At 38.0% G+C, this 13,708-nt stretch overlaps 1 protein-coding gene across 3 annotated transcripts in view; it reads left to right on the forward strand.

The window, feature by feature from the left end:
* Positions 1–13,708, forward strand: part of TUT4 (terminal uridylyl transferase 4) — a 43,775-nt gene that overhangs the window by 22,418 nt on the left and 7,649 nt on the right. For all 3 annotated transcript variants that reach the window (XM_063407079.1, XM_063407077.1, XM_063407078.1), the window contains exons 11-26: positions 91–312; positions 464–638; positions 1,953–2,695; positions 3,152–3,302; positions 3,852–3,938; positions 4,773–4,876; positions 5,216–5,273; positions 5,368–5,471; positions 5,855–5,944; positions 7,801–7,914; positions 9,037–9,114; positions 9,498–9,675; positions 10,053–10,100; positions 10,188–10,270; positions 11,628–11,743; positions 13,254–13,414. In XM_063407079.1, coding sequence (XP_063263149.1) covers positions 91–312; positions 464–638; positions 1,953–2,695; positions 3,152–3,302; positions 3,852–3,938; positions 4,773–4,876; positions 5,216–5,273; positions 5,368–5,471; positions 5,855–5,944; positions 7,801–7,914; positions 9,037–9,114; positions 9,498–9,675; positions 10,053–10,100; positions 10,188–10,270; positions 11,628–11,743; positions 13,254–13,414 — 2,512 coding nt within the window. The remainder of the gene's footprint in view (positions 1–90; positions 313–463; positions 639–1,952; positions 2,696–3,151; positions 3,303–3,851; positions 3,939–4,772; positions 4,877–5,215; positions 5,274–5,367; positions 5,472–5,854; positions 5,945–7,800; positions 7,915–9,036; positions 9,115–9,497; positions 9,676–10,052; positions 10,101–10,187; positions 10,271–11,627; positions 11,744–13,253; positions 13,415–13,708) is intronic.

Raw genomic sequence — 13,708 nt, forward strand, 5'->3', positions numbered from 1 at the left:
ACCACAGTAGTCAGTGTTACATTTGCTGAAAACTGTTAATTGTGTATATTATAGACAGTCCTGTTTCAGAGCCACTTTAATTCTTGTTAGATTGAAGGCTTTGATTCCAAGAGGCCAGATGACCACCAGCTGAAAGGGGTGGAAGATGAAGAATTTGTGAGGTGGGAGTACAAACCACCCACAAATGGTGCAGCAAAAAACTCTGGTGGAGCAGAAAGCAAAGCTAAAGTTGAACAACAAAAAGGTGGTGGCAAGAAGGCAACAAGCTCAGAAGTGGACAACCAAAGCAATGCAAAAGAGAAACATGGGATTGTAAGTCCTGACTTTATTTGATTGAAAACCATTTGCTATCTCTCATCCCTATATTTTTATTTTTAAACATTGATGTTGGATGGAATCAGGACAAAAAAGGGAGGAATATTAATTCTTACTGCAGTTGAGCACTTGTGTCCCTGTTTTTCAGTCTCTCTTAGCATTCAAAACCCCTCACCAAGTTTCACTGGGGCAACTGTGGTTGGAACTTTTGAAGTTTTACACACTGGAATTTGCTTTGGAGGAATATGTCATCAGCATACGGGTACAAGAGCTCTTAACCAGAGAGAATAAAAACTGGCCTAAGAGGCGAATAGCCATTGAAGGTAGGCTCATCCCTTCCCACTTCTGGAGTCATCCTGCATTTGCATCCCTGTTTGCTTAACATGCAAATCTGTTACAAGAATCTGGACAATAAACTTTTAAAATATACGTACTTTGTCAGCAGTTTAGTCTCTTTAAAGACAAGTTTTCTCTGTCTAAAAAGCAGGGAAAGTCACAGAGTTACAGAGCAATGTATGGCATTCTGAATTGGCCTTAAGAACAGAGAAATTGGGTATTTGAGGAAGTCTAAGAAGCCATGTAAGGTGATACTGTTATAAAAGCATGAATAATGACTTTTGAACACTTTCTAGAGATGTTGCTGAAGTGGCTTATCTGTAACACTTGAGGCGATGGAGAGGACAAAGAGAATCATACAGACAGAGAATGAGGTGCAGAGGTACATTGAAGGATGAGTCAATAAGGTACAAGAAGAGTGAGAAGGAAAAGTAGAACAGAAAAACAAGCAATGAATTCTCGAGGCACAGGTTGAGTAATGGATGTTGAGATCACTCCTGTGACTATTTCCTCTCCCAATTCTTTTCTTCAATGACTTTTAGCTAGAGTTTAGAAAAAGTAGGGAATTATTAATTCAACATGTGGGATGTAAGGTGACAGGACAAATCACTGAGGAAGAAATGAGAAATAATTTCAGAAAACCAGGTTCTGACACTTGCTGTTGTTGGGTTATTTGTGTTGCTGTTTGCTTTGTTTTTTTATTTCTCATTTTGCCTTTTTTCCCCAATGTTAAGTTTGTAGCTGATGTTACAAAGTAACAGAATCTCAGTTTGATACTATCTTCCAGGCAAACTTATAGCAACTATGCAGGAGCTCTTTTTGCTTGGAAAACATGTTTGATCTAGAAATCGTTAGGAAGGACTAAGAATGGATCCTGGTGAGATTGGTTCATACAGTCCTTAACATCCTTGCTGTTACTCTTAGACAAATTAATTTCTTAAGGGAAATGAAAACCTTTCTTCAGTGGAGGATAAAGGTTCTGGCTGGCCTCTATTTATTTTGCCTTTGTGTGTTTATTATAATTTCTAGTTTAAAAATTGGCCATAATTAGTAGTTTTACTTTTGAGTAACACGTTTTAGAATTGTTTATGATAGTCACCCATCCATGGTTGCACGTGGGTGTGTTTCATATGGAAGAATTCTGAAAAAACTTGTGAGTCTTTAATTCTCCAAGTATATCCAAATACAGTTCTGGATTATAATATAAGAATATCTCCTTAGCTGCCCTATAATAACTTAGGGATTTCAGCTGTTTTGTGAAATGTGGAGATTACTAATTAAATTGTTCTTTTTCTTCCCAGATCCTTTTGCACTAAAGAGGAATGTTGCACGAAGTCTAAATAGCCAGATGGTATTTGAGTACATCCTGGAGCGATTTAGGACAGCATATAAATATTTTGCATGTCCACAAAGTAAAGATGGGATTAAATCCAAGCCAGATACCAAGAAAAAGGAAAAAGGGAAAATAAATAATAAGAAATCCACAAGATCTGAAGAGCCTGTAGCAAACTGCTGCCTTCCACAAGGGGAAGATGTTGTAGATAAAGAAGTCACAGAAAGTGGATGTAACATACCAGAGAATGAAGTTGAATGTAATCAAGTGGCAGAAGCTGTAGCCAAAAGCTGTAATTCCCAGAATATGGACTCTTTGCTACTTTCAACATTAGACTCTAGCTACGAGGAAGACAAAGAAGAAGCTTTATCCCTTATTTCCAATGAATGCTGTGAATTAAAGGAAAAATCACCTAAAGAGAGGGATGATTTGGAAATCCCAGTGTGTCTGACTGAGGGTGAGCTCAGCCAGCACTGTACCTGCAGTGCACATCAGGCTGATGACACCAGTTCCAGTAATGAGTTTTCTGATGCTGAGAGCAGGCAGGCTTTGGTGACGGAGCCGTCGGCGCAGACGACGTGCACTGGAGCCCCAGCTACCTCGGCCAGCTGCAAAGCAGTGCTGGAAACACAGGATCTCAAAGAGGAAGGCAGGCTCTCTACAGAGGAAATGCATTATGTGTTTGATAAGTTTATTTTTACTTCAGGAAAGGTGAGCAGTGCTGGTCGTGTATCACCAGGCCTTTACTTTTTGAAGTCATTAAATCTAGGAGTGGAGGGATGGTGGGATTCCCACAGGGATTGTTTCAGTCTTGGTTATGGGTGGGAGCTCTGGCCTTTGTAGAGTACCTGTTAGTCAGGACTGGAAACATCACCCAGTGTGACATTTGGATTAAATAATCTGTTTCCCTCCTCTTAAGCTTTTTGATTTCCACACACAAAAAATCTGGGTTTCTTTCTGGTTATTTGTGGGTTATTTCTACCTTTCCTCTCCTTCTTTCTTGTAGAATTTCCAGGTGCTTTTAGGCAGTGTGAGAACTGAGAGGTGTTCCACTCTTTGTCGAGGCTCTGTTGTTGTTCATATGTTAAATGTTCTTGGTTGCTTGGAAATGTTAGGTCTGTTTTAAGTACACAAATAGAATTTTCCTTTTTTTTCCCCCCAAAAAAGCCACCAACTATAGTATGCAGCATCTGCAAACGGGATGGACATTCCAAAAATGATTGCCCAGAGGATTTCAAGAAAATTGATCTAAAACCACTACCACCTATGACAGACAGATTTCGGGACATACTTGATATAGTGTGTAAAAGATGTTTTGGTAAGTTCAAAAAGTGTTTGTACTCCCCTGTATACTGTGATCTGTAACCTGGAAGACTTAAAAACTCCAGAGTTAAATTACTTACTTACAGTTATTCACAATTCAGTAGGAAGAAGCTCTTTCAGGTCCCCTAGGCTACAAGTCAAGCATTTTAATTTCAGATAATTCATGGCTGTGATACCTTATAAAAAATTTGAGAAACTGATGTTACATGGAATTTTTCACTGGGTTTGTAAAAAGCTACCAGGAATCAGGCTCTGGGCAAAACTAATTTTTGTGCTTATCAAATTCTATGGCATCTTTTGGGGGTGCTGTGGTAGGTTAACCTTGGCTGGATGCTAGGTGCCCACCAAGCATTTTGTGGTAGAAAAATTGGATGTCTTAAAATAAAATCCTGAAGACTCTAATGATATAAAAAGAAAACCACAGATTTAAGCAAAGCAAGCATAACAAAAAAAACCAAAAAAATCCAATCTTTTAATTAGCTGAAAAAGATTCTTGAGGTGCTGAATGTCATGTCTGACTGTGTTTTAATTTGTTTTTACTTAGATGAATTATCCCCTCCTTTATCTGAGCAACAAAACAGAGAACAAATACTGGCAAGTTTGGAGAGATTTATTCGAAAAGAGTATAATGGTATGTAACCTTAGGTGGTGATTCTTGAGAAAGCTTTCTTCAGTCATGTTGTCCAGAATGTAAAGACTGAAAGTTTCTGTTTCTATTAAAGTTTTGGAAAAAAAGCTGTGAATAGGTGTTAGATCTATTTTCTTAGCATTAATTTCAGTTGAACAGATGAATGTGTTCTTTGCAGTTAGGAAAGAATTTGTTTGAACAACATAATTTTGCCATCCAAGAATAGAAATACTTAGTAATATTGTGTTTCAAACAAAAATGTAAACAAAACAATTGGGAAAGAATGTTCTATAAAGTATTGTAATCTTACTGCTTGTGTCTTCTTGAAGAGTATGTTATGATTACAAAATCACATTGACCAAATTTACCTAGTCACAGGAAAAATATGTAACCTAGATAAACTCTGAATGGAACCAGAAATATTGCTTTGGCTAGCCTAGGAGTAGCTCTGTCTTATCTGTGGGGTAGAGCTGTGCTGGTGACTGGTTTGCACATTATTTTGATTTATTAAAAGCAGGAAAATGCAGTTGTATACCACAAAACATTGCACCACATTTAGAGATGCCATTTAATGATTACAGTAACTGTAGTATAGTCCAGTCATAAAAAATTACATAAAATAAGTCTTTATCCTGCTTTACTTTCTGTAAATAATTTCTGAAGTGTTGTGCTTCCTCCTTTATCAAAGCTGAGGTCTTTGAAATGACAATGTAAGCTCTCTCTTTAAGTTCATTTTTATGGGCACCTGCACATCAGAGTTAAGCAATATTTAATACTAAGCACTTATCATTGAACTGTAAAAGAATTTACCTTTTTCTTGTCTATTCTTTTAATCAGACAAAGCCAGGCTTTGCTTATTTGGCTCCTCAAAGAATGGGTTTGGATTTCGGGACAGTGATCTAGATATCTGCATGACATTGGAAGGTCATGAAAATGCAGAGGTAAGAGTTTTGAAATTCACAAAATCTGCTGTTTTCAATTCAAGGATTCGTTAAGGTTTTTTAATTTAGTTAAGGTTTCTGTACACAGGACAGGTAGGATTTACACATTGGCTTGTTGCACAACTGAAGCAAGGTCCAGCCTGTTTTACTTGTAATGCCTTAAGACACAGGGTACTATGGATGTCCACAGAGAGCATTTAAGTTTGTGTAAATTCATGTGCTGGCTTAGTGCTTGCTCCTTTTTGTACATAGACTTTTCATCTATGAAATATATGTGATAGTAAATGTGCTTATTGGAACAGGATCCATGTCTGAAGCTGTGACCTTTGTTTTTCCTAGAAATTAAACTGTAAAGAAATAATAGAAGGTTTGGCAAAAGTTCTTAAGAAGCATCCAGGTAGGTGCTTTAAAGTCTTACTAGTTTTGCAGTTACATTTTCTATAAATGTTGTTAATGGAAATGTTTTATGTACTAAAGTGTTGCTTCCCCAGGTTTGAGGAACATCCTGCCTATAACAACAGCCAAAGTGCCTATAGTAAAGTTTGAGCACAGGCGGAGTGGCTTGGAAGGAGACATCAGTTTATACAATACACTGGTGAGCATCTGCTTGTGTCCTTTTGTGTTCAAAGAAAGCTTTAAAATTCTTTCTATCTTACCCAAACAACAGTTTGAAGGACTAATTTTGAAACCAGAATGAGAATGCTTTTGTGTGTTTGTGGTTTTCTTCTACATTATTTAAATTTGGTGTCCCACACCCTCAGCCTGGGCAGCTGTGTATGACCTGATGGCACAGCAGGTTACAGCACAGAAAGTCTTCTTTTGGGGATACTTCTAAAAAGCCACTAATGCCACATCCACCATGGCCTGTGTGCCATCACAGCTCATTCCAGCTTTCACCTGACACTGTGAAATTGCACAATTTCTTACATAATTGGCTCACCCTGACATCAGTTTAATTTTCTTTTCCCCTTTTTCCAGGCACAGCATAACACAAGGATGCTGGCTACCTACGCAGCTATCGATCCCAGGGTGCAATATCTGGGCTACACCATGAAAGTTTTTGCAAAGGTAATATAAAAAGAAGGTGCTTATTTGTACAATACAGTGTTTGCTGCTGCAGCCACTGAGTTTGTCTTTTGCCAATACCAACTGGAGAGGAGACAGAATGCTGTTGATATGAAGTGCACTTTGCTAAGCTTACTGTGCTCCATCTGACTGTGTGTGTCAAAATCAAATCCTGGTACCTTCTGCTATCTGTTGAAAGATTTCTGTGTAAGAAGAAGCTGATGAAAGGAAAACTTCCCCTTTTTTCTTCAGTTTCAAACCAGCTGCAATTACAACAAACAAAATACCCCACCCAAGCCCCAAGCAAAACTAGAAAAATTGGTAACTGTAAGATTTAGGGGCATGTGGATATACATGGGCTTCCCAAGTTTTCAAATCTGGGACCAGCCCAGAGATTACTGCTGCTTTCTTCTGGCACACTTGCCTTGTTTGACTTAGTATAAAAATCAGGATTAGGTAGGTATGGGTGATGAATGAATGCCTGAGCCTGTATGTGATGTGCTTAGGGCATACATTTGACTTTAAAAGTTTGGAGATGTCAGATCTCCTGCATCTTATGATATTCTATCAAAGTGTTATACTGTACAGCCTTTGGTAATTGAAACGTGGCATTGCTTTTTATTCACATCCAAAGAAAGCTTAGTGGAACTGGGACAAATAAAAAATGGCTTATAGAGATGGTGCATCATGCTACCAGATGTTCATGTAATAAAATACATCAAGATGAATAAAATAACTTTGTGCCAGAATGAAATGGGCATCTTTATTATACTGTCACTGAGACTAGCAATGATTTTTTTCTTGATGTGGTCACAGTAGTGAACAGTATTGCCTTGTCTCTTCTGTGTCCACATTAAAAAATGCCTTGTATTGATAATCATGAACCTTACATGCTCTTGGCAGCACTGCATACTATTGTGCATGTTCTAGAAACATTACTGCAAAGATGAAATATGCAGGTTGTGAGATACACACTCCTGAATGTAAATGTATGGAAGTGACTACGTAGCTATACAAATACTCTGTTTCTAAACAAAATGCCTCCTCCTCTGTTTGCATTGGCAAAAAACCCAGGAACAGCTGTCACTGCTGCTGCTAATGTGAAAGTAATTTGCAAATCCCTGTTTTTTCCAGCCCTAGGAGGTTAAAAATGTGTTGTTTGATATGACACAGGCTTGAAACACAGGATAGCTTAGAAGCAGGTGCTGTGGAAAGGTTATACAGTAATGAGATACTCAAGCTTAGTGAGATAATTCAGTGATCAGAGTCACAGAAAGGCTGGGGTTGGAAGGACCTGGAGCTCATCTGGTTCCAACTCCCTGACTTGCTCAGGGATGTTTGTTTTGCACTGTGTTGTGCAGGCTGCACCATGGTTTAATTAGGCATGTGTATGTTTGCCTGCAAAATGCCACGTATGGCCTGCACTGCCAGTACGACATGGAAATACTTGTTGTTAATGAAATAATTTTTAAAAGGGGAAGGGGAACCAAAATAATAAGGAATCATAGAAACATCTCTTGCAGCATGAGTTAAGGAAAATTAAGTTTTATGGTATTGAAACCTGGGATTTATGTTTTGGGGTTTTGCTTTTTCAGTTTGTCACATTATAATTTTTTTTAAAGTATTTTGGCTATGAAAAGCTTTTCTGTTTTTATGTTCAACAAATTATGCTGTGGATTTGCCAGATGGCAGTTGGCTCTTGGGTGCATTTATTTTTTAGGCTTCATAAAACAATTTTTAATTACGAGGTGAATGTATTTGCTGTTACTTAGGGGATTTCTGTTTGCTCTCTGACATAGTTGTTAGTCTTGAACAGTAAAATGTAAATTCAGCATTTTGTTTAAAATGTGTTTTTTCAGCGCTGCGATATTGGTGATGCATCCCGTGGTAGTCTCTCTTCCTATGCCTACATTCTTATGGTTTTGTACTTTCTGCAGCAGAGAAATCCACCAGTTATTCCAGTTCTTCAGGAGGTAGGTTCAGAAAATAAGGCTATGAAAATAGATGCAGTTTTTCTTCAAGCCAAATATGAGAAGTTTAGGATTTTAGGATCAGGGGGGATAAATGAAATATGGAGCCTTTCTAATCAGCAGGTTCTTAACTCCCTCTTGGTTTTAGTAGGTAAAACTTAGCAAGAAAATTAGATCAAAACTGGGAGTCTGTTGTGCCTAAGTTCTGCTATTACATTTACTTTGGGATTTTGGTCTTACGATGATATTTATATGCTGAACAGGATAGCAAAAAGTTGGCAGGTGGTATGGAGAGAAGGGAATTGTAATTATGAGACTGCACCAGATGCTCTTGAAATGTGAGTCCAGCTCTTCAACCAGTTATTGTCAGAAGCATTATTTATTGCTCAACACTTTATCTGTAAGAGAAAAAGTTTATTTTATTATTTGATGAGGGGAAAAGAAGATAATTGACATTGTGGTACAACTTTAAAGAAATGTTTCCATGTGCCAGGAAACTTTATTAAGAAAATAAAAGCTCTGCACCCCAATTGTATGGATGGGGAGAATCTAATTATTCAGTTATTGCCTCTTCCTGGATACACTCTGAAACTCCCAAACACATCTGAAAATTATCCCTTTCTGCCTCTTTTGGTTTCTTCGTGCAAGAAGAAAATTGGCTTAAGCACTGCAGTTGAGACTCATAGACTTTCTTGCTGATACTTTAGTATCTGATACTTTAGTAGTGGTTGGGGGTTTTTATTTTACTGCTACCCCGAGAGTGCATTTAAATAACAGTGGAATTTCCCCTTGGCTGTGCTAAAGTCAGAATGTAATAGAAATCATATAAAATCTCCTTAGAGACTCTGCGGGCAAGAGAAATGTTGGAATCTTGACAAGGTAATTCAGTTGTGTTTTCTTAGTTGCAAATAACAAGTAAAAATTAAATATCCAAATAATTTGAGAGGTACAGCAACAATGCAAAAAGACTTTCAAACTTTTTACCAATGGGAAGTTCTGTCTGTATAAGAAGTAATCATTAAAACGGAAGTATTTATATTTTTATATTAATTTTGCCAAAAGAGCTGCAAGTATTTCACAGCGACTTTGAAATCGAGTGGTAACTGTCACTCTCTGTTCTGGCAGATTTTTGATGGCAAACAGATTCCACAGAGAATGGTGGATGGATGGAATGCGTTTTTCTTTGATGACATGGAAGAACTGGTAATATTCTAATTCCAGAAGAGCAGCTAAAATTTAAAACTTGCTTTTCAGGAAAAGTAATAAATTTTTAACAGTGTAATATATACAAGATTAATTTTGATTATTAATTAAACTTCCATATCCATAGTATTGCAGCTTCCCAAATGAGTCCTTTTTTGCTAAAACAAGTTTCTGCTTTTGCTTGGCTTAAGTCATTTCTAAATAACATAAATCAGGAAAAATACTTCTTATTCTTAAAAATAGTCCAGGTTTAGTCTTAATTGTAGTGACTTTTAACGAAAAGAGACCATTCATAGTAGACAAACTTGTAATTAGAGAGGTATTTCAGGAGAAGCAGCCCTGCAGTAGCTGCAGCTGAATAAACTGTCTTGAACCGCATGCAGAAGAAGCGTCTGCCCTCTCTTGGGAAGAACACTGAGTCTCTGGGAGAGCTCTGGCTGGGGCTGCTGCGCTTCTACACCGAGGAGTTCGACTTCAAGGAGTACGTGATCAGCATCCGGCAGAAGAAGCTGCTCACCACCTTTGAGAAGCAGTGGACATCCAAATGCATTGCAATCGAAGGTACTGCTCTGCTGAAATGAGTTTCCATTCGTGAGGAGTGAGGAACTGTTGCTGGAGAGGCTGTTCTCTCTGCACAGGATCTTTATGTGAGGAAACTCCAGTCAGTGTGTTAAAAAGAAACATTGTTTGCAAGTCCTACAGCTCACAGAATTGATGAGACTCATAACTTTGACTAAATGTCAGTGAATTGTTCTTCTTACTGTATTATGGTTAGTCACAGTTTTGTAACTCTCAGCAGTGCTTTGTGATTAATCTACTCTGTGAATGCATTAATCTACTCTGAATGCATTTAAAATGGAATTCTCTGCATTAAAATGAAAAATTCAGTTCCACCTTATTTTTTCCAACTCTGATTTTTTTCCCCCTTCTTTGTGCAGATCCTTTTGACTTGAATCATAATCTGGGTGCTGGAGTCTCTAGGAAAAGTAAGTTATTAATGTCTACTAATGATTAATGTTCGCGGAGTTGTGCCTTTTCTGTTGTTTTCCAATAACTTTGTCTTTCTTCAATAGTGACCAATTTCATAATGAAGGCCTTTATCAATGGGAGAAAATTATTTGGTACCCCATTCTACCCAGCTGTTGGAAGAGAAGCTGTAAGTTCTCAGAGTTTTTAGTATGTTCTTTAATTTGCTTTGTCCACTGAATTAATGCAAATTTCTTCTATGTATTTATCAATTTGGTATGCACAATATCTGTAATTATACTTTATGTATAGCTTAGTATTGGGCTCCTGGAATATAAAATTCAGAGGAGTGGTTGGATGGGTGATGGGTATGACTGGCAGGTTTGGGGAAAGTAAGCTTAATTTGTGTTTTGTTTTTTATAAAACCTCCTACTGTATGATGTTAAGCATTGCAGAAAACTGCAAAGTTGGCTGTAAAAGTCAGAAAAGCTCTAGGAACCTTACTGGCTCTTCATGCAGCTAAAGAAAACAGATCCAAGAGATGTTCCATTCTGTTTATTTTTCCACTTGGTGGAGATAGTAAGGATTACTGCTTAAGCAAGGAAAAGGATGATGATTGATTTTTTTCTTTTTTAACACTTGACCTTTAAAATTTGCATAGTGAGTCAGGGTTAGGAATGTGTCCCTGCAATATAATTTTGGAGAAATGACTGCTCTGTGCTACAAGGTCCAGTCATTGATGTGTAAGAGACAAGTATTTTTTTTTAATATGAGCAAATAAAATACTGTAGCATTTTTAAGACCAACATAGAAAGACATTTTCTAAAACAGTTTAGAGGACTGTTCTCCCAATGGCATTCAACAGAACTTGAGTTTTTAAAGGATTTAAAAATCTTTTGAAAGCTTTTAATTCCTTGTATCCTTCCCTATCTTCTCCATTATCCTGCTTTATGTGTGGTTTGTTTCTGAGTTTGTAGCAGTTTCAGTCTTTCAGGCAAGACAGATTTTCACAGTATTTCTGTTGCTCAGAGGCTGTGAGCTGTGGCCTTTGTGCTGACACACACCAGAACTGCAGCTGTCCTGAGCAAATGCCAGGGAGGGGAGGGACACAGGGCAGCCTGCAGGTGCTGCATCTGCTTCCCACCTGAGCTGTGTTCTGTCTGAAGGGATGCACTCATGTCACCTGGGAAGGGACACTGGCTGCTTTGGAAAGAGCACAAGCAGTGACTCAGCTACCAAAATAGATCTGAGGTGAAAATTTGCTCTCTGAAGAGCCTGTGGGGAGGCAAAAGGTGGGCAGCAGGCTGGAGCCTGGACAGGCTGTTCTGCAGATTCAGCCTCTGTCCCTAAGACCCTTTTTAGCCCAAACTGCTCCAAATCTCTGAAAAAGCTGCCATTATCCAGGGGAAGAAAAGGACCAGGCATAATCTCAGAAGCAGTGACATTCAGGGAGCAATAGGAGATGAAAGCTGACAATTTGACTTTCATTCTTCAGTATTGTAAGTGAATGGTTGATACATTTTTATCTGTCTGATGTGTTTTGATAGGAATACTTTTTTGACTCAAAAGTGCTGACAGATGGGGAATTGGCACCCAATGACAGATGTTGTCGTGTCTGTGGAAAAATTGGTCACTACATGAAAGACTGTCCAAAGAGGAGGAGGTAAGTAATACACAAAGCTATCATGAAATCTTTGAGATTAAATCATGAGGGATTTGGATATTTGAAGATTAATGGAAATGAAAAATTGCTAAATTGCAGAGAAAATCAAAGCTTCATATCTGATCCTCAATTTCCCATCTTATTTTTTTATTTTCTTAAAACAGTTTCTGATCACCTCTTTAAATCTGAAGAGTTTATGGAAGAACACAAAGTAAAATCAACAGTCTATAGTGTGTTAATATGTAATTGAGCTTAACTAAAACTTAGATCACTAAATTATCTTTTTATAGTGTAAACATTCAGATGGATGCAAAATTTATCATGTGTTAAAATGGATTTCCTGTAGTGATCATGTTCAGAGGGCATTGTTGAATTTGAATTGTGGTATAGATCTGATAAGATACATCTGCAAGGCAGGTAAAAGTTCCTTTATTAAACTCCAGGATTAGTTAAAATGTACATAAAGTTAAAGTGCATTTCTGTAACATCATATTAGTGCCAGTCACTTGGTGATCTTGCACTCGTACATTAATTTCATTTAGGAATTTTGGGTCCAGGACTCCTGCAAAAGGAGTCCCTGGTGTGTGCAGGTCATTGTTTCCAAAGAGAGTTTCGTAGGAGTTGTGTACAGAAAATGTGTACTCCTCACTTTTAACAGCTTTGGCTATTTAATGACCCACTCAGCCTAGCTTGTCTGACTCCTCCTAAAGCCTATTGAACCCCTTAGAATGCAAATTAATCTGGGCTCTTTCATCTGCTCCTGATGTTCAGTTGTTTGCTCCATCAGTCTTCAAAGGATTCTTGGTCTCTTCCTGCTACAGAATCTTTATTTACAGCCTTGTGTTCAGTCAGGAGAGTTCAAGAGACATGAAAGTGCACTGGAGCCCTGTGGTCACAGGTGGACTATTTCTTTCAGATGCTCTCTGTACAAGTACTAGCACATGGAATTGCATCACCTCTTTCCCTACATCTGCCTCAGGAAAAGGAGTTGTGATCTGCTCTTCACACAAACTGCTTCTACCGCACAGGCACACAGAATCTCTCTCAGATTGTATATACAGCTCACAAATTAATATTATTATTTAACAGTCCTGCAGATCCCTTGTGGAAAAAGACCTTTACTTCTTCTCTTGGTTTCTGATCACTAGTTCTCCTGCTGTATTAGATCTGAGTGTGTGAAAGAGCCTCAGTGCTTTGTTGCACATTCTGTCTGGGCTCAGACAGTGACAGAGAAATGTGCCCTGTCCAGTGAGGGGGAGATTGTATGAACAAGGTGCACCTCTCTTGTTTTGGGTATATTCTGACTCAGTGGGATCATTAAGTTTATACAGGCTGTTAACCAGCCCAGAATCTGAAAGTGTTTTTTGGGATTCCTGAGATATTTGTATTCTGGTACATCTGGTGGTTATGTAACCATTCCCTTTGAACACAACAGTACAACAGCTCTACAGAGATTATGTGTTTGTGTGGGGGTTTTTTTTTGATATTGCTAATAAAAATTATTGTCCAGGTTGAAGAAAAAGGAGAATGAGAAAGATGATGAAAAAGAGGTGAAAGAAGATGACAGAGAAACAAGAGAGAAAAGGTGTTTCATCTGTGGGGACGTAGGTCATGTAAGGAGAGATTGTCCTGAATTCAAACAAACCCGTCAGAGAAATAATAGTGTGCCAGGTAAGTTAGTTTATATGTTAGGATCATTTGAAAGCTGAGATCCATTTTCTCTACGTTTCTGTACAGACTTGGTAATTATCTTCAAAAAAATAATCCTTCAAGTTATGTTTCAATCACTGCAAATACAGATTTTAGTCTGTGTTGCTTTTCTGCAAGGGTAGTAAAGTCTCCTGGAGCACAGTCTTTGCATGGGTGGTAAAAATGTGCTCAGCAGTAAAATACAGTGTACTTCAGGGTATTGCATTATTTGTCTTCCACTCACAATTGGTGCATTTAGTAGTAATAGTAATAATA

This window comes from Prinia subflava, chromosome 10 (assembly GCF_021018805.1).
Source record: "Prinia subflava isolate CZ2003 ecotype Zambia chromosome 10, Cam_Psub_1.2, whole genome shotgun sequence".
Taxonomy (NCBI): Eukaryota; Metazoa; Chordata; class Aves; order Passeriformes; family Cisticolidae; genus Prinia; species Prinia subflava.